The following is a 27,500-nucleotide window of genomic DNA, read 5'->3' on the forward strand; positions in this document are numbered from 1 at the left end:
AGAACAAAAATTTGAATAGTTTGAGAACAGGTAAAGTACAGTTGTTATAATTTAACATTTTCAAGGGACATTATGCAACAAGGATAAAGATACAGTCATCTTTATCTTACCTAAGATTAGCAGCTACACACAAATTCTTACCTCCACAACAATAATTTGTCATTTGTTAATAATGTGATGTTAAATTTTAGATATGACTCACGATATGTAATAAAAAAAACCAAGACATTCCCTTCTTTACACTTGCTAAAGTTCTACCTGGGTGTTAACACACTAAATTAGACTTTGCAGATGGTAACTGACAGTATTGTTCATAATCTGCAGGCGCTCATGTACATCATGTCTTTTAAATAGGTGCCAATTAATTAAGAAGGAATACTTAATCTCGCTGTTTTGATATGATGGATCACTGCCTGTATTTTAGATGGTTCGTATGGAGTCTTTTATCATTGTCACTTTATAATGTCTTTCAAACACTCGTCTGGTTGATATATACCTACATACAAGTCCAGCAGGTTCACAGTGCCTCTCCACCTGCATTTTATGGAACTATTATTGCGTTATGGAGTCTTTTATCATTGTCCATTTGTTATTTTTCATGGTTTGGCCCTCAAAATGATAAATTTTCATCATTTCCATTAGTACTGAATTAATAAACTCTCATCCAATCTTCGTAATGAACACTTCAAACACATCGTCTGGTTACCGCGTGAATTATCATAAGTACACGGGTCATTGGAAAGTAGTGTTCGACACTATACCACTGTCCTAGTCCAAGTGGGAATATGTTTGATGGGCCCATGATCTGATATATCCTTCCTCATATTTAACCAAAAGAAGGCAGCCCTTCTAAGGGACCTTGTGTCTGGCATAAGGATATGTATGACGTGGATGGCCTAAGAAGACGGGAAAATCACCTGATCTCTTCTCAAAAGAGCAAAACTATTATCATCCTCTATAAAGAACTTGTCTCTTAGCACGGTGTTAACGGGAAACTCAGTACTCAAGCCCTTCAAATAATGACCTCTCAATCCCCAATGATCCGGGTTCCACACTCCATCCACACAAATCAGTTACATTCATCCTCAGAATCTTCACTACTTCTCTATCAGCTGGGATTCAACCAACCCATTGGCAGTAGGTGATGGTATTTAATCGCGTGCGCTGAGGCTAACCCCAACTATTGTCGAGAAATGATATTTGCTTTTTCATCATTTCGAGAAGTTAAATCCTATTTTATGAATAAGACTCAGCAGTCCATCCTTTGCCCAACAAGAACCATCTTATACCCAGGATAGGTACTGTAATTCTTCTTTTGCCTTTTGGGGACAACAAAACAAACAATTGCTATGTTACTGGCATCAGTAATGAACTTCATCGCTGGCAAGTGCATTCTTTAGTTCTTGAAAAGTCTCCTCTTCATTAGGCTGCAAGAGAAAGAGATTGGAACAAGTGGCCCTGTTGAGAGGGATCTGCATTTAACCTAAGAGAAAATGAAGCGTAAAATGTTGAAATAAACACAAGAAGGTATGTTGTTTTCAACTGAATACTGAGATAGTGTTATGGAGTGCTAGAAATCTTTTCATTCCTCATAATACTACTGTACTTTTGCTCACTTTATTTTAAGTAGTGTTCAGGAGATGAATTATAGCAAATGAAGGACGAGTCTTTATGCTACTTCAGAAATGCCTAGAGTAATTTGATTTTATTTGATCAACTGACCTACTAAATACAGCGGGAATTGAAAGTTTGAGAAAAGTTTGTAATTTCTAAATGCTATAGTAATCTCGCCAAGTCAAGCTCTATGTTGAAGCAAAAGGCAAAACTTGCGGCGAGCCTCCATTAATGGAGGTTGGAACATTTTAGTAGTGGCGAAGGGACTCACAATCTTCGACTATGATTTACTTGTTTTAGTTGTTAACTCATGTTGAGTTTTCAATGCATTTCAGTCAAAAATTACTTACTTGACGCTCGTTAGTTTTAGTATCTCACTCAAATTAATATGACGTGGGAAAAGATTCATTATTTGAATTAAAAGTTCATAGCTTTTAATTTTTTTTTTTATTTAAGTGAAGAATTTTTGTATATATATATATATATATATATATATTGTATATATATATATATATATATATATATATATATATATATATATATATATATATATATATATATATATATATATATATATATATATATATATTTACATTTTACGCTGCTGGATCGCTCACTTCTAGGCATCTTGGGAGGAAAATACCAGGCAGTAGGGGTGGTTACGTAGACACACGTTAGGAACACACGTTGGGTAGGTAGTTATTTCCTCTATCCAAATCTCAGATTTCATTCGAGCTAAGGCTGTGTTTGGCATCTTTTACTGGCCAGAAACCTCTTCCTAAATCTGCAGGTATACATCGACAAAGTCCCCCCGAAGCAATGCCCCAAGCAACATACGATGCTTTATAATGCGACAGCAGTCTCCATCTTGAGTTCAGTCGACTCTCAACCACAGGACATCTCTGCCCGACCGAGCCCCAAGCCGTGGGATGTGGAATTCGCCTTTCTCACATTGGATTGACTGTGCCATTCCAGGACGCCGCCGATAAAACTAGGATCACCTCGGCAGAAAGTTGTGTGCAAGCAATAACAGCAAGCAAAGACTGACGGCACGTGCCCCAGGAGGGAATTGGTTGGCCAGTGTCTTTTTCTTTGACTCGTTTTTTATCATCTTTCTCTCACTTTTCGTCGCTCAAGTAATTTCCTTGTCTCTTTGTCTTGAACAGCAACTTGCTATACCCTGTGTGTAATTCCTTGAACAGTGAATAACGTAATTCTCGCCCCTTGCCAAGAAGTGAGTAGAGTAAAGGAGTTCCCTTCAAATTGTCCAGTAACTCATTTATACGGAGGTTGTGAATCGTTGGCAGTCTTATCTGGAATTATTTCTCCTACCATTGCAAGTTACCTACGTAGCTGTGCCTCTGTGTTCCCGACTGCCTGAAGAACCTGCCCTAGCCGGGCTGACGTAACTGCATTGCTGAGGTTAACGACCTTTGGTATTTGGTGCCTCTGTGCACACCTTGATTTGTGCTAATCTCCAGTTCAGTGATTTATTATACATTACATTTTCAGTGAGTTCTGCCACCTTTAATTTACCATTGTGTTTGTGTGAATAAAGTAGTGTTAAGAAGCGGAATTTTCAATTATTCTTTTAATTATTCTGTTTGTGGGCTTACGAGGGGTTTTGTGAGGTCAAGATTATTAAGGTCAGACACTCATTCACCCCCTCATAAACCATATATATATATATATATATATATATATATATATATATATATATATATATATATATATATATATATATATATATATATATATATATATATATATATATATATAATATATATATATATATATATATATATATATATGTATGTATATATATATATATATATATATATATATATATATATATATATATATATATATATATTACATGGTTCTAGGTATTTTGACTCCCAGCAACCTGAAATCCGGCTTCGTTAACACCCGGTAATTAGACACTCAAGATAAAGAAATACAGTAGCCTATTTAGGAAGCAGATTTTTTTAAAAATAACTTTGGGCCATTACCTTATTTAGGAAATGGAAATGACATAATTTGATTGTTTAATAAGTTGAAGGCTTAGTTTACATATATCTTTTTGTTCAAGTATATAAGTAACTTTTAGCAGGTGCATCCGAGCTCCTGCCGGTATCAAAACATTGAGAGCACCTGTGGTGGAAAGAAATTCTTAGATGACTTAAAACACATTTACGAAAGACAGAAAACAAACGCTGACGGATCAAAATTTTATCGGCTATATATTAAGTCATCTAAAAGTTTCTTTCTACCACGGCTGCTCTGAATGGGACGAGACATGGTTATAAAAAAGTCTTTATATCGCCAGTAGCTCGAATGCAACTGCTAAATGTTACTTTTATACTTGTATAACAAATATATATATAAACTAAGACTTCAACATACGAAACAATCGAATTATGTCATTCTATTTCCTAAATAAGGCAATTGCCCCTGGCTAAATCAAAAGAATATGCTTCCTATATTAGAAATTTATTTATTCTGGGTGCCAAATTACCGGGTGTTAAAGAAACCGCATTTCAATTTATCGAGTCAAAATACTGAGAGTGAAATTACCAGGATCAAAAACCAAGAATCTACATATATCACTATATATATATATATATATATATATATATATATATATATATATATATATATATATATATATATATATATATATATATATATATATATATATATGTGTGTATATATATATACATACATGTATGTATGTATACATACTTATGTCCAAACAGCGGTGGCCACAGCCGGATATACATCAATGAGGAGGAGGGCATAAAGACTTAATTAGAAAAAAGCTGTAAATTAAAATTAAAAAATTAAAGTTGCACCATGATTACAAATAAAAAAATTAGAAGGAACAATTTAAAAGGACAACTTAAAAAGCAAAACATAAAATCCGTAAAAAAAAAAATTACTATACAAAAGGTAAGCAGAGCTGGACCACCCTATTCGGTGGCAATCTGACGAGTCGTTTAATCATTAACGATTCTAAAAGGGTCAATTCATGGCTGCTGGAAGCTCGCCCTAAAACTGAAAAAGTCCTTATTTTTAATAGGAGTTTTACACATTCTAGAATGATTTCTAATATTAGAATATTCTGGGTTTGTAATTTTACTGCCTGTCCTATAGCTTACTCCACGATGAGACCCTATGCGTACCTTTAGAAGCCTCCTGGTGGATGCAATATAAGTTCCTGAATTATATTTAGGACGCGTACAGCTATACACACACCCGGAGGACATATAAGGGCATAAACGATCTTTGTACTTAAATAACGACCCGATGGTACGAGGACTGACAGGTATCAGATGGACCTTAATGGCTCCAAACTTATTTTGGATCTGTTGTGAAAAAGTTTTTCTAAAAGTATCATTAAATAAAAATGGAAATTTAGCATAAAAATTCAATTAGGAAAATTATAAATGGTAAGCTTGGAGGAGAAGCACTTGTCTAGAAGCGTGCGAAGTATCTTAAAAGACCAGTTCAGACGGGAAGCAGTTTTCGTTAAAATAGTATTTACATAAAAAGACGATCTCATCTTGGAATAGAAACCAATCAGAGGTTAGCGTTAGAGCCCTGTATAAGAGAGTAAAAACATAAGTACTTTTAAAGTTAAAAGAACAAAAACTATGAAAATTTGGCCCTACACCCATAAACGTTCTTTTCCTAAAAATCGTGGTGTTAGAAATAATATTTTGTCTAAGACCCAGGACGTCTAAAAAGGAGAGCTGATTTTCATTTTCTTTTTCCAGGATAAAATTAACATTGGGATGTTGTAAATTTAGAAACTCAAGAAAGGAATCAGCATCATAATTATGTCTAAAAAGGGCAAAGGTATCATCAACATACCTTATATAAAAAAGGGGGGCGGCAGGCTAAAGGACAGTCATCTAAGAAGTGCTCCTCCAAGGAGCACATTAAAATGTTGGCAAAAATAGGACCAAGAGGACTTCCTATCGTCATGCCATCAACCTGCTTGTATAACTTCCCGCTGAAAATAAAGGCTGTGTCCAGCACAGCCAGGCTTAAATGATTTTTAAAAAACGCTCGGTTAAAACCACTAAAAACTGTTTCGGGTTCAGGGAAAAGCTTGTTTAAAATGATGTTAATAGTTTCCTCCACAGGTACATTAGTAAATAAGGATTCTACATCAAAGCTGTTCATGAACAGGTCTGAATCTTGCAATAAAATCTTTTCTTTAAGTTGACTGGAATTTTTTAAATTGAAATTATTTGTAGTTAATGGCTCAAGCAAGGGAACCAGAAATTTTGCCACTTTGTAATTAGGGGCGTTGTATGATGCAAGAATAGGTCGCAGAGGAGTACCTTGCTTATGAATCTTTGGTAGCCCATAGATAGAGGATACCGTGAGACGAGCCTGTGACAAACAATTCTTCATAAGTTTCATTATTAATAATATTTTCACTTTTTCAGTTCTCATGAAACGATCAGTTTTATCTTCCCTTTTAAAAATGTTGGAATAATCGGGAGATCCAATCATCTGAAATTTGGAGGAATCATTAAAAAATATTTCCCTTTTCATAATATAATCCAGTTTGTTCCACAAAACAACTTTATCTGGTTTCGTGATTATGAGGCCTTCTTTCTGTGGCAGTTCCTAGAGTTTCAAAATCGGTCTTTTTAAAGACCCAGTGGACCCCATTTTTTTAAAAAGACTGACTATGAAACTCTAAAGGAACTGTCACAGGCAGTAAAATTACAAACCCAGAGTTTTCTAATATTAGAAATCATTCTAGAATGTGTAAAACTTCTATTGAAAATAAGGACTTTTCAGTTTTAGGGCGAGCTTCCAGCAGCCATGAATTGACCATTTTAGAATCGTTAATGATTAAACGACTCGTCCCCTTGTTAAACATACAAACCTCTGCCGGCACACTGTACCTCTCTTAGATTTTCGTTTTCTCTTCAGTCATGACATTACCACCGAGTAGGGTCGTCCAGCTCTGCTTACCTTTTGTTTAGTCATTTTTTAATCTTTACGGATTTCATGTTTTGCTTTTTAAGTTGTCCTTTTTAATTGTTCTTTCTAATTTTTTCTATTTGTAATCGTGGTGCAACTTTAATTTTTTAATTTAGATTTACAGCCTTTTTCTACTTTGATACTTATTATGTACAGCACTCGAAAATGTAATGAAGACATTACGAAACGTCGGAAAAAGATTGACCCTTTTTAGCAAGTATTTAAATCCTCTCATATATATATATATATATATATATATATATATATATATATATATATATATATATATATATATATATATATTATATATATATGTATATATATATATTATATATATATATATATATATATATATATATATATATATATATATATATATATATATATATATATATGGTTATGCCTTTCTCATGTATTTACATTTGTACATACATTTTGTCGACCAAGTAATAATAATGAAATGAAGGCCAGTTAACGAGAACGGAGAAAATCCCGTATTTGCCTTCATGCGACACAAAATATCGGCGAGTTGTGGACAGAAGGCCGAGAGCGCAAGAACGTAGCAACAGAGCAAGGTGTACGACACTCTCAGGTTGGCTTCATCTATCCAGCGGTATTGACATATTGTTGGCGCTGTTGACGCTCCATAAAATATGAAGCTGTTGGATGTTAGAGGTTTGTGCAGATTAGAGCCATACAGAAATTTTAGCAGAGGAGAAGTATTTAAATGTCAAGAGGTCGTGGCAAGCTTCACCTTCGGACAGAGGGAGCCCAAAAAAGGAATTCGGAGAAGTGCGTGGCCCCTTCAGCTTGGTGTGCAGCAGGTTTGCGTGTCGAAAGAATTGTTTTACTTTTCTTTCTTTCTTTCTTTCCCATTACAGGGAGTACTTTTCCTCTTCCGGTTTTTACTTGACTACCAGAGTTCCATTTGTCTTTTATTTTTTTTCTGTCGCGTCTTCAGCATTTATAAGTGGGTTTTCATGATGAATACAATACTTCCCCCTGTATTATCAATATCTTTCATTCCCAGACTTCTGATACTGGAATTGCTATCACTACTATTGCGTATGCGGATAATAACGTAATTATTAGCTATTGCTATCGTCGCAGTACTTGTTTTGCATTATCTTCTTCGTATCATGGGTGATTTAAAACTCTCTGCGCATTAATCAACGCAATTTTGAGTTTCTTAAACAGCCTTTTTCCAGGCAGGGAAATGCATATATTACCTCTCTCTCTCTCTCTCAGTAATCACTCGACACCTCCTCTGAGAGGCTATGGCCAGATTCCGTGATTGTAGGCCTACCTGCACCTTATAATCCATTGATTATCAAGAAAGGGCAATTGCTAGGGTATGAAAGCTGTCCATATAGCAGGTAACTAAAACCAAAGTAAATACCTATATTACTGCAAATGACGGAAAACTAAATGAACGACCCTATTTTGCAGGCTTGCCCAGCTCAGTTTCTGCAGCAATCTCGTCTTCGCCTGAGAAGATATATCCAGTATTTCTCTCTCTCTCTCTCTCTCTCTCTCTCTCTCTCTCTATATATATATATATATATATATATATATATATATATATATATATATATATATATATATATATATATATATATATATATATATATATATATTATATATATATATACATATATATATATATATATATATATATATATATATATATATATATATATATATATATATATATATATACTATATATATATATATATATATATATATATATATATATATATATATATATATATATATATATATAGCACAACTGTAAGCACGCCTTTTTCTGCAAACGGAGGGACGAGCGTTCCGCTTTCGAACTGATCAAAGAGAGAACATACGGACGCATTCCTTAGATCCTGTGTGCTTCTCCTGGGCTAAGCAGTGATTTAGGTACTCAGTGTTTTCGGCCGCTGTAGATCTCATCTGGTGTTGAAAGAGGAAAAGGGGAGTTCATTTTAAGGAAACTCATAAGCAGGTTCAGACACATTTTAATGTGATCTGTTAAACCTAGCTGGTAAACTGGGTTTGGCAGCAAAGCTTGGAAGCTTACAGAGCTCTCCCCTTCCCAAAAGTGACAAAGAATAGAGGAATGTGCACATACTCATACCTCAGTGATGTTGATCAGATATGTTCATATGATGCTGCAGATAACAATAATTGCACTCACTCACACTTGAAAGATACACAGGCCCCTCTTCTCCATTACCTCCTTCATTTCTTCTATCACACCCTCTCTAGGTCTTCTTCTCCTTCCTTCTAACATTACACTCTTTCCACTAATTTATTGCCCTCCACACGACCCAGCCATCTTAAAACTTTGATCCATTAACATTTTCCCCAATATTTCTGTCTCTTCACTTTTCTCACACTTTTAATACTTCTTTTTGCTGCATATCCTAACAAACTGATCATTCATTCCCACCTTGGTTCCATACACAGTTCATGTCTCTTACCAATCTTTGGCACACAACTCCTTTTCTTGCTTCTTATTAACTTTCAGTGGGCTATCTTTTTGGTTACCATTTACCTACATTATTCTGACTTGTGCTCACATTTACAGGCTAAAAGGTCATTAATGACCTGTAGAAACATGGGGCACACCAGTGCCTATAGACCATGCACAAACGTTATGATCAGTGTGCAAGATTCCTCTCCACTGAACTAAGCCCAAAGAAATGTAAGGTTGTGTGACAGCAAAAATCTGTTACAACTAAAAGGAGGCTCGAATTCAGGACCCATAGAGTGCAAGTTGTCAATAATTCCACTTGGGTACCGTGACCTTAGACTCTCAACATTCTCCACTTGCAAAAACTTCCAAACTCTTTTACTAGATTCTGCAGTTTTTTCTGACATCAGACATTCCACTCTCCATTTACGATTTATTTCCATATTCCAACAACCATTAAGATATTGAATAGCCGTGAAGATATAACATATCCTTTTCTCAGGCTTACTTTCACACCAAACCAGACAATCATCCTTTGTCTTTATCCTTACACAAGCTTTTGCTTCCCTCACAAAAACTTTTAATTGCTACCAGAAAATTATCTTCTCTACATACATTTTCAACACTCCACAATGTCTCTCTATTTCCCACAAGTGACTTTTGCTGTGTCTTTCAGATCTGATCCACCACTGACCCCTTGTATTAAATCAAAGTCTGGCTTCAACATCAAGACATCTCGTTCCCAGGACAAAGGTACAGTTGGAATTGGAATTGTTCGACGCACATTTCTTTCACCACATTTCTTATTGCTCTCATATTCACTCCCTTGCAATCTCCTTAGGAGGCTATGCGAAGCCGTGGAGTTTTACTCGTGTAATGTAAATCATGAGTGTTTACCCAGTTTGTATTTCTATTGTTCTCTGAATTATTTCCCTCTCAACCTCCAGCATTCCCAAATTGAAAGTGTTAACTGTTTTTGCAATCGAGTGACAGTGCTTTCTATATTGCAGAATAGGTGATTGCGACGCTGTGTGCCGGCCTGTTATCCTCGGTGCCCTTTCCCCATCTTCCGACTTAGAGAAGATTCCTTCAAGATTTGACATCTGAAGGTATATTTAATTATTATCTGCAGCAAGATTCTGTTTAACCCTAATCTAATTTTAGAGATTCTTAAATCAGTTGTGATTATCCTCACTGCAGGATTTTGTTTAATATCAAGATATTTTGGAGAGTCTTAGATCATATTTGATTTACTAATGGCACTATTTGGTTTTGTGAAGTAACGTAATTACAGTGCCACGGAGCTGGTGGTTAAGCTCATGTGTACATTTCTTCTGATTTGTGTAATTATAATCTGTTAAGACAATCCCTGATTTTCCCATAATTTCCATTGACCATACTATTAAAGTAGCTTTTTTTACTCTGTTTTACACGTGTGGCCACACCTGTATATATGTATATATATATATATGTATATATATATATATATATATATATATATATATATATATATATATATATATATATATATACTTTATATATATATATATATATATATATATATATATATATATATGGGATGAGAGAACCTATCTTGGTGAGGTGGCAATTGCATCACAGTCGACTAACTACCATGTACATAATTTACATTTTGGAATTTAATGGAAGGTGCTTAGTGTTCTAGCTTGCTTGGGAATGGACGCAGGACTTACCCTGTTTGAAGTAAAATGTCTCCAAGTACCCATATATATATATATATATATATATATATATATATATATATATATAACCTCTTTTCATTGTTCAGTAGCCCTTCGTTGGCTGAGTCGGTTGAGCTTCGGACTGTCACCCGACGGGCCGGAGTTCAATTCCCCCGGCCGGCTGATGAGTTAGAGAAATTTATTTCTGGTGATAGAAATTCATTTCTCGCTATAATGTGGTTCGGTTTCCACAATAAGCTGTAGGTCCCGTTGCTAAGTAACCAATTGGTTCTTAGCCACGTAAGATAAGTCTAATCCTTCCGGCCAGCCCTCTCTAGGAGAGCTGTTAATCAGCTCAGTGGTCTGGTAAAACTAAGGTATACTTAATTTTTTTTCATTGTTCAGTGGTCAGAGTCGCTGTCTATCATTATTTCTAAAAACCAGGCAATGGTTCGAAACCTGCCAGTGACGAAGCACTTATCAATTATAATTCCCCATGGGAATAAGTTGTTCTCGAGTCCAGGGAATTAGATATTAATGATGTTTGTGACTTAACATCAAGTGTGTGCGCGCGCGTGTGGTGTTCCACCCAAACGGCTTGTTAGGGATGCGTACTTACTTGAATTAAACCATTTATGTAGTATAACGGGTAGCTTGGCATGGTTAGACCGTGCTCATTTGCATGAGCTAATCATTATTGTCAAAATCTTTTCTAGTTCCTATCCCCATTTCTCAGTAACTCAGTCAGTGCTGTGCAAGTGGAGCAGAGAGGAGTTCGGGTATTTTTATTCCCATTCGATGTATAAAAATGATAATGATGGCAAATTATATGATGAAAATAATTATACACGCAATATAAAACCAAAAGAAATGCTTTAATTCGTGTGAGCTAACACGCATTTTGTTTTACATATTCTACAGATTCTGTGCAATTTTTACGAGTAGTTTGCTCAAAGTACCTTTCATTATTATTTGCTAATAATAATAATAGTGTGATTTGGCTGGATAATCACAGTATTGGTAGTGCGTGAGGTCCCCCGTCAATAGCGGAGACACCCACTTCCGTAGCGTCAGTGTCATTTCCTTTCACGACACCAACTTATTATCAGGAAGTTCTATTTTATAACAGTACAGGAAATTCTCAAGCTGGGAGTATCTTCCTGTGTTGGGGGATATTATTCTCTTACTTTACCCTCGCCTGGCAGTGCTAATTTCTGCGTATGTGCATGATTGTCTTTCTATTTGGTAATTTTTTGTGTTGTAATTTTCTCCGCCGTTTAATTTTGTCATTGTTTCTTCGAAGAGAATTAATGAGGCAATAATATTTTTGGAATATTTGTTTGTAATATATTTATCAACTCGGTATTCAAAAACCTGCTACATTATGAATAATTTTAAAGAATAACTTAAAAATGACGAGGAACTGAAAATGAACTTCACGAAAATATTCGATTTGCAATCACTAAACACTTTCACTAAACCATAATGACATTAGTTTGCATTCCCACCTGTGTTTTGTTTAAAGAGAGTCCATACTTACTTAATTCCATAAAGTTCTTTCTGCAGTTAAGAAGGCAGTAGTGCGTACACGATAATCAGTGACAAGATTTCGGAGTGGCGCGGCACATACCACATGAGCTAAAACACAACTGCCACAAGGACCGAGTCTCACTCGTAGCTCCCTCTCTTTGCCACCTCCCACCCAAGAGAACGTGTTGACTTTTCATTCGGTTTTCTCCCCTCGCCAAACATGGATTGTACTGTAACCTTTCTTCATTCTTTTTCACTTATGACATTAACTTTATCCTTGATGGCATTATCTTGCTTATTTAATTGTAGCTGAACGCTTCTGTATGTATTTTCGAACTACATTGTTGGTTACTCGGTATGGAAAATCGGAGGCAAAACGCTGACATCCGGACAGGTGAATTGTGAGTTTAGGGTTGGGTGTCACGCTACTCGAGCAACCACGTGTTCGATTCGGTTTCCCGCGTTACGCAGCACTTTCCTCAATATTTCTTCTTCATTCCTATTTTGTAGTGTGATGCACCCCAAGCATACATCCATTGCGATTCCTTTTGCTTTCGTAGAAAAGTCAAAGCAACTAGTGTTATTCAAGGATATACTGTATATGCAATAGATAAGACGATAGCCTACTCTCCTTTTCTCTTTCTGCAATTTGCAGAAATTACTGACTCTCTCTCTCTCGTGAACACAGTGACACATGAAGGCGCGCGCCCAGACACACACGCATACACATACACACACCCACATACACACACACACACACACTCACACACACACACCTGCCCAAGCTCATCGTTCCCCTTAGGTATTGTTATAGTAAGTGAAGCTCAGTGATGGTGATGGCCAATCGTAACCATCGTGCGTTACAAATGAAAATGAAATAAAACAGTTTTCGGAAAATATGTAATTTAATTATCTTGCATTACATCCGTGTATTACATGATGGTTAAGTGGGGTGTCGGATTGCCCACAAATCAACCATTTGCTTACTGTAGCAGGAATTATCCAAATGATGTATGTACAAATCTCTATGAAGAAAGAGGTTCAGAGAAATATTTTAATATTTTCGGTGATCAGACTGACATTTCACACAATGCTCAATCTAACTGCAGCTTGTTAACCAATATTATCACAGAATAATGAAATATGAGCCGCAGTTTAAAAACCTTACGTCTACCAAGGGAAATGGAGAAGAAACAATAGTTTTAGCGTTCTGAAAACCTCATGAACCCAGTGCTTATTGGCATAGAAATAAATTCTCAATCATTGTCGCTAAATTTAATTCAATGTTATGTAATTTTCACTACAGTCAAAGTTAAATATTGATGAAGGTTGTCCTGGAACTTTGCATCATAGTGTTGATACTGTTTAGTTAAGTCCACCTTGAATGTGTTTTTCACAATTTTCTGTTGATGACTTTTTTGACAAAAATAAAAAAAATGTCTACCTGTCCTTAAGTTTTGTTTTGTTATTATTTGATATAAGAAATCAAGGCAGAATATTTTGGGATTGTTACTGATGCAGTATGTTAGTTTATTTGATATTTGTAACAAGTTATGAGATTTATTTTTCTGCGGAGAAATGCCCAATGAAGTTTTGTTTACGCTTCGGTTCTAAACTTTTGGCGGTCTACTGCCCGGTGCCCTCTTGTTCTACAATACCCTCTTGTTCTTCTACTAGCTACATTTGATGTACTATATATTTCATTTACAAAATGAAGGTTTCTGCGAACCTGCGTGTTTCCTTGTGCATAACCTGGAACTTTAATGAAAATACTCAACATTGTTTATGGGCTCAGACACAAGGGAAATATATGATAAAGTAATGTTAGACCCAGTGTAGAATGAACAGACTTGAAGCAACGCAAACAATCGTCGGTGTTTCTGTAGCCTGTTAAAGTCAGTAATTTAGTAAAAGAAACTACCCAACATGAAAAGTGCAGGTAAAAATGCATTTGCTAACGAAATAATTTACTAGGCATAGTGGAAGGAACTAGGAGCGCTCAGTCCTCTATTGATGCTGGATTACTGGGACAGTACATATTCGCTGTGGTAAAGCTCTTTCTACAATTGTGTTGGCTATAGAACCTAAATTGTTATATACTGTTGGTGACCCTACTGAACCTTTCGTAGTATGGCAGAAACTGCAAGATACTTTTCAGAAAAAGACTTGGGCTAACAAATTGCACCTTAAAAGAAAATTGTATAACATGAAACTTAGGCTAAACCAGGGGTTCCCTTACAAGAACACCTAAAATGTTCTACTGAACGATTTGAAGCATTATCAGTTATTGGAGACCCCACTGCAGCAGAAGATGAGATAAATTTGTTGGCATCACTTCCTGATCAGTTTGCTACTTTAGTGACAGCCTTAGACGGAGTAGCCTACCGTCTTGGGAGTGTGGTACTGAGCGATTTCTTCATGAGGAAGAAAAACTGAACAGTGCTAGTCGGAATGATATAAGGTTAGCCTAAATGAAGAAAAGTCACGGGTGACTAAACAAAATTTCAAAAGGGTGGTAAAATGTTCTGAGTGTGGCAGAAGTGGTCACATCAAGAAGAACTGTTTTAAATATATTGTCAAATGTAAAAAAGAAAAAGACAGTTCGAGACAAGCAAATTTCACTAAAACTAGTTGTAGTGATGATGATGTAACTTTATTTACCAGTGCTTTATCTACAACTGTTGCCAATAACGACTGGATTATAGATTCAGGTGCCGCTCAGCATATGTGTAATAAATAGTAATTAGTATTTTTTCTAATTTTATAGAATTTTCTAATTCATTGAATGTTGAATTGGGTGATGGTAGACTTCTGTCTGCAGTTAGTGAAGGCAGTGTTAGATTGAAAGTTAAGCTTTCAGATAATAAAGTAAAACTTGTGTTTTTGAGAGAGTTTTGTTTTTACCTGAATTAGCTCACAATTTAATATCAGTCTCTAAAGCTGTTCAAGGTGGTAAAACAGTAAGTTTTCATGAAACATCATGTGAGATTTTCAGTAAAAGAAGGGAATTGGTAGCCAAAGGAAACAAGATAGGAAACTTTTTTCTTGAATATTATCATGAAGTAGCTGCATATTGTTCTAAAAAATGTGTCTTCTAATGAAATTTTATGTCACAGAAGATTTCGTCATTTAGGTATGAACAATTTGAGAAAGTTGGTGGCTAAAGAAATAGTTAAGGGTATTGATTGTGAAGTCACTAAAGACACTTTTATATGTGAAAATTGCTGTAATGGTAAAAGCCATAGAGTTCCATTTCCTAGTGTTGACGGTAAAAGAGAAAACGAAATACTTGATTTAATTCACAGTGATGTTTGTGGGAAATTAAACCCTTGCTCCCTAAGTGGCGGAATTTATTTTGTAACGTTTATTGATGATGCATCAAGATATACTTGGGTGTATATATTGGAAAATGAAAGTGAGGTTTTTAGCGCTTTTAAGAATTGGAAAGCTCTTGTTGAAAAGCAGTATGATGTGTCAAGAACCACACCTCGGTTCATCAGGTTCCATCATCAATTAGAGAGAAATGGACTGGAGAGACTGACAGAGGCCGAGACAACAACGGGGAAAGGGGAACATCAAAACCAGCAAAATAACCTTAATACTAGTTTATTAACATTACGCAATATAGGCCTACATATTTACAACTGAGTCAAGTCTGGCGTAAATCAATAGATATACCACATGACACAATCAAAGGGTTAGCCATAAATAAAAAAAGATGTAGTAAAATTAGTTACTTAAAAATAAAACATTACCGCCCAATCAAAACTATCAAAACATCAAATCAAAGTAAACACTCAAGCTACATCAAGAAAAACATTACAGAAAGCATAATGATTACAAGTAGCATCAATTATTAACACAAATAATAGTATAACCAAAAATACACAAATATCTGAGAAATAAAAAAAGCAGCATAAATAGCAATAATCCAAAGTATCATAAATAATACCAATTCACTCATAACAAGCAATTCAGAAATATTGGTAATAATAAACCACAATCCTCCTACAGTGCAAAACTGAACATCTACCCAGAGATGCCAAGACCACTAACAAGGGTCACAGAGAATGACCATCAAAGGTCATCCAGGATGACCATCAAAATACTGCCGTGAAGTCATCAAAACCTCCCCATGACGGTAAACAGGAGCATCTCCACGAAACACAGATGTTCACAGCAGAGTCGATGCGACAGCCAAACTGCTGTCTCAGGGCATGCCTCCTCTCCATTGATGACTACGGTTGAGCTATCAACTCTCCTCGAACTCGAATGAAGTTCTCATCCTCCAAAACTGTAGGGGCCAGCAGGTAAAAACTACCTGCTGCTAAAGGAGTCCACGCTGCATGCTGTCTAAACCCGTACTCGATGATTACCCAAAATTGACTAACATTCTGCCGACGAAAGCAACAGACGTAAACCCTAAAACAAAACAAAAAATAAGCACCACCAGGAAACGAGTGCACCCACAACAAGGGAACAAACGTTCCACACACAAAACAAGCTCTAAGCCTTACTTAAGAAAGTCAAAATTTTACGCACTGATAATGGCGGTGAGTATACTTCGTCTGAGTTTTAAAATTTTCTTGAGAAGAAAGGAACATGTCATGAAAAGACAATTCCTAAAACTCCCGAACAGAATGGATTAACAGAACACGTGAATAGAATTTTGGCAGAGACAGTGAGATGCATGTTGTCTGATTCAAAGTTACCAAAGACGTTTTGGGCTGAGGCTTTGTCAACTGCAGCTTATGCGCGCAACTGTCGCAACACAAGCCCTGCTACTGTTTTGAATGATATGACTACCTATGAGGCTTTGAATGGTCACACGCCTAATGTAAAACATCTTCGAACTTTTGGGTGTGTTTTTCATGTTCATATTCCCAAGGATGAGCGAGAAAAGTTTGATTCCAAATCAAGGAGATGCATTCTTCTCGGTTATGGCTCAAAAACAAAAGGCTCTCGTCTCTATGATTTAAATCTAAAGAAGGTTGTGCACAGCAGAGATGTCATATTTGATCAAAGTCAATTTTCATCAGCTGAGAAGGAGACCAAGAGTTCTGCAGAAAAATGTGTTCAATTTGAAGTTGGACACGATGGTGATGTGGAGGAAACTACGAACTCGTAGTCTGACGTTCGACGGTCTACAAGAACAAGAAGGTTCTGATCGGTTTGGTGAATGGGTAGCCTATACTATTGTGTAGGAGAAAATGAACCATCTACTGTTAAAGAAGCTCCCACCAGTCCAGAATCTTCGTATTGGAAACAGGCTATGCAAAACGATCTGGATTCAATTGCCAGTAATAATGTGTGGTCCTTGGTTGAATCTCCTAAACCTATCAAATCCAAATGGACATTCAGAAAGAAAATTGAACCAGATGGCAAGTGTGTGTTCATATAAAGCTAGATTAGTAGCTCAAGGATTCTCACAACAGTTAGGTATTGACTATGATGAAACCTTTAGTTCCGTAGTGAGATTTGAATTTGTCTGTACAGTGTTGGCATTAGGTGTTCAACATGGTCCTCAGGCTCATCAAATGGATGTGTCATCAGTATTTTTGAATGCTGAACTCTCCGAGGAAATCTACATGACACAACCAAAAGGATTTCTAGAAAAAGGAAAAGAACACTATGTGTGTAAGTTGAATAATTCAATATATGGTCTTAAACAAGCTCCTAGGTGCTGGAATTCGTCGTTGGATAGATATTTGAAGCAACTAGAATTCAAGCAGCCTGTTAGTGATCCCTGCATTTATACTTGTGTTACAGATGGTGTTTTATGCATCATTGTTATTTATGTAGATGATATAATCATTGCATGTAAATCTCCTGAATATTTCGCTAATAAAAATCATCATTGAGTGCTCATTACAAGATGAAATATTTGGGTAAATTGCATTATTGTCTTGGTGTTAATATTGCTCAGGATGATGGTAACACTTTTATTGAGCAATCTGTGTATCCTAAAGCTTTACTGGAGAAATTTGGCTTTGAAAATTGTAAACCTGTATCAACACCTGTTGAGGCTAATTGTACTATTGAAAGGCAGTTGATGACTTTGTCTTGTTTAATCATGAAAAATATGTCTGCTGTAGGTAGCCTTTTATACTTATCAACTAAGACAAGGCCTGATAGAAATTTTGATGTGCGTAATGTTGCAAAATACTGTTCTGAACCTACTACTAAACATTGGTCAGCTGTGAAACGAATCTTATGATATCTCAAAGGTACTTGTAATCTAGGTACAGTATTCTATATGATGGACAAAATTCTAGTTCATGTATTGGTTATTCTGATTCTGATTTGGCTGGAGACAGAAATGACCGTAAATCAACATCAGGTTATCGTTTTTCTTTGGGAAGCGGTTTGATTTCTTGGCGTACCAGTAAACAATCATGTGTTGCCTTATCAACAGCAGAAGCTGAGTATGTTGCTCTTGCTGATGCTGCTGAAGAAGCTGTGTAGTTAAAACAGTTGTTAACTGATATAAATAGCAATTAATGAAGATAACCAATCTGCTATTTGCATTGCAAATAATATCAAAGATCATCCTAAAACAAAGCATATTGATATTAAATATCATTATATTCGTGGTCATTTATAATAATCAGGTTGAGATTCAATACTGTCCTACCGAAAGGGTTGACGTCAGAAAAATTTACAAAGCTTAGAGCAATGTTATGACTGATTTCGTGTGACAAAACACAGTCAATGTGAGAAGGAGTGATAATAATATTCAGTTAAGTCCACCTTGAATGTGTTTTGCACAATTTTCTGTAGATGTGTTTTTGACTAAAAAATATCTACCTGTCCATAAGTTTTGTTTTGTTATTATTTGATGTAAGAAATCAAGGCAGAATATTTTTAGATTGTTACTTGTCATGAATTTTCCCCACGACTGGGAGGGTTCTAAAGGGCCGCAAAGACGACACGATCGCCGGATCAGGTCGTCTGAACCGGAAGTAAACCTCACTGTCTACGGTTTTCTCCTCCGACCAACGGTGGGCGGAGTCCGTCGGCCTCTCTGACCAGCTCGCAACCTGCCGTTGCGTTGCCAGGTTCGTGTCTTCCGTTTCAGTCCAGGTGCTGGCCCGAAACTCCACATCTATGGCATGATCTCAAGATTTACTTCAGTTTCAACTAGACGCTGAAAGGGAAGCGTGGCAGCTACGTCGGCAGATGAGTTCTGGGAAGAGTTTATTGTACTTTGCAGGAAAGCGAGATGAGGCTTATGATAAATAGTTGGAAAATTACTGATGTATGCAAAAAAAAAAAAAAAAAATATATATATATATATATATATATATATATATATATATATATATATATATATATATATATATATATATATATATATATATATATATATATATATATATATATACATATACAGTAAGCTACAAACGTACTTTAATATCCAAATCGCTCTACCTCGGAAATAATATATTTTCATATATGTTACCGAAGGGGAATTTTTTAGTTGATAATAAGTTCGTCGTCCCGTGGGCTCAAACCAACGAAGGACAAGAACTCAGGACTACAGTGGACGCCTTAATCCACACGGCCAGCAAGTGAGGTATAAGTGGATATCGGCTCCATTTTACAAATCCCCGTCGAACTCAGGTGTTTGTATTTAGAGACGATATCCACCCACCTCTGCCATGTTGACTGTGTAGTGCGTTTGTCGCACGCAGCCATATTATGACTTTTTTTATCACATCACCGTGATTCATATACAATCAGTAAGCTACAAACGTCCTTTGATATCCAATTTGCTCTACCTCGGAAATAATATATTTTCATATATGTTACCGAAGGGGAATTTATTAGTTGATAATAAGTTCGTCGTCCCGTGGGTTCGAACCAACGAAGGACAAGAACTCAGGACTACAGTGGATGCCTTAATCCACACGGCCAGCAAGTGAGGTATAAGTGGATATCGGCTCCATTTTACAAATCCCCGTCGAACTCAGGTGTTTGTATTTAGAGACGATATCCACCCACCTCTGCCATGTTGACTGTGTAGTGCGTTTGTCGCACGCAGCCATATTATGACTTTTTTTATCACATCACCGTGATTCATATACAATCAGTAAGCTACAAACGTCCTTTGATATCCAATTTGCTCTACCTCGGAAATAATATATTTTCATATATGTTACCGAAGGGGAATTTATTAGTTGATAATAAGTTCGTCGTCCCGTGGGTTCGAACCAACGAAGGACAAGAACTCAGGACTACAGTGGATGCCTTAATCCACACGGCCAGCAAGTGAGGTATAAGTGGATATCGGCACCATTCTACAAATCCCCGTCGAATTCAGGTGTTTGTATTTAGAGACGATATCCACCCACCTCTGCCATGTTGACCCTGTAGTGCGTTTGTCGCACACAGACATATTATGACTTTTTTTTTATCACATCACCGTGATTCATATACAATCAGTAAGCTACAAATGTCCTTTAATATCCAATTCACTCTACCTCGGAAACAATATATTTTCATATATGTTACCGGAGGGGAATTTTTTTAGTTCATAATAAGTTTGTCATCCCGAACCAACGAAGGACAAGAACTGTAGTCCTGAGTTCTTGTCCTTCGTTGGTTCGAACCCACGGGACGACGAACTTATTATCAACTAAAAAAATTCCCCTTCGGTAACATATATGAAAATATATTATTTCCGAGGTAAAGCGAATTGGATATTAAAGGACGTTTGTAGCTTACTGATTGTATATGAATCACGGTGATGTGATAAAAAAAAGTCATAATATGGCTGCGTGCGACAAACGCACTACACAGTCAACATGGCATAGGTGGGTGGATATCGTCTCTAAATACAAACACCTGAGTTCGACGGGGATTTGTAGAATGGAGCCGTTCGGTAACATATATGAAAATATATTATTTCCGAGGTAGAGCAAATTGGATATTAAACGACGTTTGTAGCTTACTGATTGTATATGAATCACGGTGATGTGATAAAAAAAGTCATAATATGGCTGCATGCGACAAACACACTACACGGTCAACATGACAGAGGTGGGTGGATATCGTCTCTAAATACAAACACCTGAATTCGACGGGGATTTGTAGAATGGTGCCGATATCCACTTATACCACTTGCTGACCGTGTGGATTAAGGCATCCACTGTAGTCCTGAGTTCTTGTCCTTCGTTGGTTGAACCCACGGGACGACGAACTTATTATCAACTAAAAATTCCCCTTCGGTAACATATATGAAAATATATTATTTCCGAGGTAGAGCAAATTGATATCAAAGGACGTTTGTAGCTTACTGATTGTCATATGATAAAATCACGGTGATGTGATAAAATATATATATATATATATATATATATATATATATATGGTTGGAGAAAAGAAATGAATGACCTCACGGTTGTTTATTTAATGAATTGAAAGTTGAGCCTGGTGACTGGTTTAATTACCCGAGAATGGACAAGCAGACCGAAATGGAATTATTATATATGGTCTCCCATCTTATACAAATAAAATGCACATTTGTATGAGACAACCAATATCACTGTACGAGAGGTTGCTGGCCAGACTTCGCTTGCGCGCCACAAGTCGTTCCTTGAGGCATATAATCCCAGAGACATGTGAAGCAATTATTCAAGTTATGCAACACGAGTTTACAAAGGTAAAAAGTAACTATGTTGCATACACAGCATCTTGCATAGTCAAGTGGTATACAGTCTAGTATACAGTAGGTCTATGATCTGCTAAAGCAGAATATGCCCTTAAACCTACGTTTCTGTAACTAAGTGTAAAATTTTCAACTTTTCTATACACAAAATTTTTAATTTATACAAGGACAATTTAAATATTATCATAAACTTTTATTTTATGTACGGAAATTAACAACGTAATTTAAACAATAGTACTAATACATTCATACATACACATGCGCACACACACACACACACACACACACACAGTGATATTGGTTGTCTCATACAAGTGTGTTTTTTTATTTTTATAAGGGGGAGACCATATATAATAATTCCATGTCGGTCTGCTCGTCCTTTCTTGGGTAATTAAACCAGTCACCAGGCTCGTTTCATTTCATTAAATAAACAATGTGAAGTCAGTTATTATTTCTCTTCTTCAACCATAGTTTAATCTATGTTCTCCTTTTTCGCTGGGGTTTTCCAATTTTTGTTGCAAGAGCCAGCCTATAGCTTCATCACTGAGCAGAGCGGACATTTCTTCACTCTACCAGGTTTCAGCAATCTGGAGTGAATCGAACGTCTATAGGCAACAAGGATACCGGAGTTAAAACGGAACCTGATCCGCCGGTCGTATCGTCTATGGGGCCCTTAAGTCCCCAGATGGGATGGGACTAGGACGGTCAGGCCTGAAGGGCGATATCAGCAAGCATCTGAGCGAAGGTTCAACAAGAACAGGTAGGATTTTATTGCAAAATTAGACTATTTAAATTTAACAAACACAGAACTGACGGACCATGAGGTCCACGATAAAGTAGCCTACAAAACTCAAATACAAGAATTTTTCGTGACATTTGATCATTAAGCAATACCTTGGATAAACTTTAACCATGTCAACCCGCGGATGACAAAAATACAAAGTGATTACAATAGCAAACTATATGAACCGGCTCTTTACTGCAAAAAAAAAAAAAAACTTGGCTTAGGAAGTGACGACGCGGAATGATCCCGGCTTACCTGTATGGTGTGCCCTTGAGAAAGACGCCTTTTGCCCCACTGCAAACCTCGTCGTCAATTCGGTTCCCATTCAAAACTTCTACATTGGATAATTTATCATAAATTACATTTGAATCTCTTAAAGGAGAGCCCTTCTATTACTCAAGATATTGCTTAGCCTATATAGGCAATCTGCCTGACACTAATACTTTTCAAACATATTTAGAAACAAATGAGAACCACAAACTCGGTCGCCTACTTCCCACTCCCCCTCGGTTATCCTGAACTTTGTGAAGGATTGTCGGGAAAATACGGATCCAATTTTTTTCACGACATTACTGATGCAGTATGTTAGTTTATTTGATATCTGTAACAAGTTATGAGATTTTTTTTCTGTGGAGAAAGACCTAACGAACTTTTCTTTACGCTTCGGTTCTAGAATTTTTGGCGGTCTACTGCCCGGAGCCCTCTTGTTCTTCTACTAGCTACATTTGATCTGCTATATATTTCATTTCCTCAATAAAGGTTTTTGCGAGCCTGAGTGTTTCCTTGTGCATAACCTGGCTCTTTAATGAAAATGCTCAACACATAGGTTCTATGTCATTATCTTGGTCTGTCCGGCAATGCATAGAAAAGTTATAAAGTTACCTGACACCCAAACTTTTCCATATGTGATGCATAATACAAAAATCTGTCACTTAAAAATCAGTCTTTAGAATACAAGGGAATTCCGAATAACTTGTAATTCTGGACCATTTTGGATTCCGGAAACATAATAGTACATCATTATTTCCCCAGTCATTTAGATATCCCCTGGCCTTTAAAAGAAGCTCTAGAGGAGGTTCCCTCAATCAAACCTAGGTTCCTCCCTCAGGTAAGCTTCCAAAGAACAGTACGTCATTATTTTCCCAATCATTGAGGTTTCCTCTGGCTTTTAAAAGAAGCTTTAGAGGAGGTGCCCTCAGTCAAACCTGGGTTCCTAGGTTCCTCAGGTAAGCTCCGAAAGGGGCCCATTCCATAGAAAGTGATGTCTGGGCTCCCTCAGCACCAGAAAAGGGACTTTCTACCAAACTGGGAACCCAAATCTCACTTCTGAATCGCAGAATGATTCGTATATACTGAATTTGATTTACTCTGATATTGAAAATAGGGGCATACTCCAGTTCCAACCCACTTTATACAATTCCTTCAAGGTACTGGATCCGTTATGCAACCCATCCTAAGGATATTCTGGTTCCTGAGACTTAGAGTTGGCACTAATTTCTGACTCATTTTATAGGAGGTAATGAGATGGCTAACAGAATGAATCCATTTTATATATATATATATATATATATATATATATATATATATATATATATATATATATATATATATATATATATATATATATATATATATATATATATATATATATATATATATATTAGATACAGATAGGTAGTTGCATATATAAATATATACTGTATATATTTTTATTATTAACGGCTATGATAATTTTACAGTATTGGGATTATGTCAGTTCTATGACAGAGCAACAGGTAAATCCATGCCATTCGAGTCGAGGGTATCATAGACCAAGAATGTGGGCTACCATGTAGGCTTAACCTAGACTAGGGGATCTAGGTATACCCAATATAGGACATCGATCGCCCCAGACGAATAATTTTGGCAAGAATCGATACTCACGACTTCATTGGTGCATGGCAGCAACCTTACAGCTAATAGAACGACATATCTTTATTTGAGTTCATAACTCATTTCTATACTACACTATTCGACATAAAGGAGCTACTATTTCGAATCAATTCGGCATGAGAAAAACTACTATTTCGAAATAATTCGACTTGAGGTATCTGGTAACTCGAATGGGAGCCAGTGTATTATGCGATTTTCGTTACGAAACGATTCAGAGTCGAAGGCTTCGATGGAACCTTCTAGAATGTTCCAGAAGCCCAAATCATTTTTTCCCCACCGATAATGGGACATAAATCGGAGGTTTTACACAATAAACTCTAACAAAATGTCCAAAATATAGTTATGTCACATAAATAACACTAAAAAGAATTACCTTAAGTACCGAAAGCAGGTATCATCCGCTTCGGTAAAGCTAAAAGTAGCAAAGGTTAGCCTAACTTTAGCGCTAGCGCTAGCGTTCGGGCTATCGATAATTTCATAACAAGCAGGTTTATATAAACTTTCCAAGCATGTTTAACAGTTTACGCTAGGGTGTTTTGACATGCTGAATCTAAAAATCCTACCCTAACCTATGCTTTTCTCTTTAATTAAGGCAGAATCCTAGCCTAAATACGGGTAACGGTATGACGCTCGCGAGCCATCATTTCGGACACTAAAAAATACATGAAAATATTAGTTAAGCAGGACTAAATTATGTGACTGCGGTAGGGCAGGTACTTATCTTATTCCCCGTTGACTGAGATGAAGACTCCATGCCAAATAAAGTTGAAATCCTTCAAATTACAACGGAAAAGATTTTAACACACCAAAAATCGCGGCTAGAAAAACATTGGGTTGGCAATATGCGCATGCGCAGTAGATGCGTAGTCGCGTTTTGACCCGATTCATTCGAACTAGCCACGGAAGCGCAAATGGAAAGGTGTAACCATTGATGTTTAGCCATGAATTGATTCATCAATGCGGCGGATAGGGGGTCAAAGTGCAGACCCCCCGAGACCTGATATCCTATCACAATAGTGACAAGCTTCCGTTAACCGGAATGAATACGTGCCAACCGTGTGCTATAAGTTCTCTGATAAGGGATTTAGCCGGGCGCTGCCTAAGGCAGACGTAACTGCATGAGGCTCTCGCGGCTCCCAGACTATAAATAGGGTTTTCATTTCCCTTCGGGTTCAAACCCCGTATTTACATTACATATAATCAGTAAATCAAGGACCTTGTGGCGCTCCATCACTCCATCAATATTCATAAACAAAAAAAAAGGTAGAGGGTGAGACTAAGTATTCTACTGAGGCATCAAATAGACTCAGGGACCAATTAACTTAATTTACTTACACTACACCAATCAAGGGGACAAAATTTGCAGCTACATAGGCTGAGAAATGGTTTGTAGACCCTTCTAAGAGGGCTTGAGTCACTTGGCAATGTTGGAACAGCCCTACCAACCACACACCCCTACAAATTGCCTGATAGATAAGGGATGAGATGGATACTCTTGGATAAAGTTAAATAGGCCCCACGTCCTTCAAGATGGCGGTTGAGTCATAAGGCAATAATGAAAAACAAATTTCTCTCAAAGCATTACTAAGGTTACTCTAGAGATTAGCCAGTGCCAAGGGGGAAAGTTGAAAAGTAATGACTAGCTCAAGGGAGTGTTGGAGGGTGATAGGAGAAGGCATTCAAGGAGGAGACAAAGGGGTGAGGGATGGAGGCCAATGGATTCTGACAAAACTCTTAACCTAGTTTAATAAATTCTAGTGCCTTGCACTAAAAACGTAGATTCAGACTCCGAGCTACAGGTTATCGGGAGATTGCCGTTCTCCGCCGGGTCCCTCTGTCCCTCATGGGTTATAGCTTAGACTTACTGCATCTTATTTGTCTCAGTAAAGCTTAGATGATGGCATACAAAACACTTCTTTCCCAGAGGACATTCTGACATTCCGGCAGCGAGTGAGGGTGATCTAGGTCATTTCCAGCTTTTATGCCCGATCCAATTTTGGTGGGGTGGTGAGTTGCCAGACAGAGTCTGTTAAAAATTCCAAGACCTCGGAAGTACAAAGCAAAAAGACATGCAACAGGTGTGTGTGTGTGTGTGGGTCAGAGATGCTAGCTGGCAACTTTCCAGACTAACGTATGCAAATCAAAATGTCTAGATGCTGACTGAATCGATGGTTCTTAGTTTAAATTAGAATATTAAACTGATACTCAAGGCAGTAGCCTGAGAAGTAATAACAGCCCCCATTTAAGCAGGAATTCCAACCTGAGTGGGTTGGAAAATCTTCAGGCAAAGGCTGTTGCTATCGTAACTTTAAAATAGCCATCTTTAACCCTTTAGAACATAAAATAAAAGAATCTTGAAATAGCTTAACTAAGGTACCACTGATGACTCTTTGTTCATTTCTATAGGAGAATTACATTACTTTACTCTAGTTAGTAAATAAGTTTACGTTGAAAGGGCATGCAACTAATATGACTGCGGCACAATAAAATATGAATACTGCATTTTGCTATACAAAATGTTAATAGTTACATGGACATGCAAAATAAAAGAATACAAATAATAAAATTGAGCTCAGACACGGCCTCAGCTGTGTGCTGGAGAACAGTTTTAGCTAATTACAACATAATTTTTCAAGACAAACCCTGGCACTTTCTGGATCAGATTGTGAGTCGATATTGCACAGTATAAGTGTATCGGTGTGCTCGGGTCAGGGTCGACCCAGAGATAGGTGGACCAAGCTCCTGTTAAATAAATAGGTGGTGATGGTTATAATATACAAACAATTCTATGT

The 27,500-nt window shown here is 36.8% G+C and overlaps 1 protein-coding gene across 1 annotated transcript; it reads left to right on the forward strand.

Annotated features, from left to right (window-relative positions):
• Window positions 1-18,197: 18,197 nt before the first annotated feature.
• LOC136828286 (uncharacterized) lies at window positions 18,198-18,787 on the forward strand. The gene is made up of 2 exons (XM_067086164.1): window positions 18,198-18,514; window positions 18,598-18,787. Exons 1-2 carry the CDS (start codon window positions 18,198-18,200, stop codon window positions 18,785-18,787), a joined length of 507 nt encoding a protein of 168 aa, XP_066942265.1.
• The last annotated feature ends 8,713 nt before the right edge of the window (window positions 18,788-27,500 follow it).

The sequence above is a fragment of the Macrobrachium rosenbergii genome, chromosome 3 (assembly GCF_040412425.1).
Source record: "Macrobrachium rosenbergii isolate ZJJX-2024 chromosome 3, ASM4041242v1, whole genome shotgun sequence".
Classification (NCBI taxonomy): Eukaryota; Metazoa; Arthropoda; class Malacostraca; order Decapoda; family Palaemonidae; genus Macrobrachium; species Macrobrachium rosenbergii.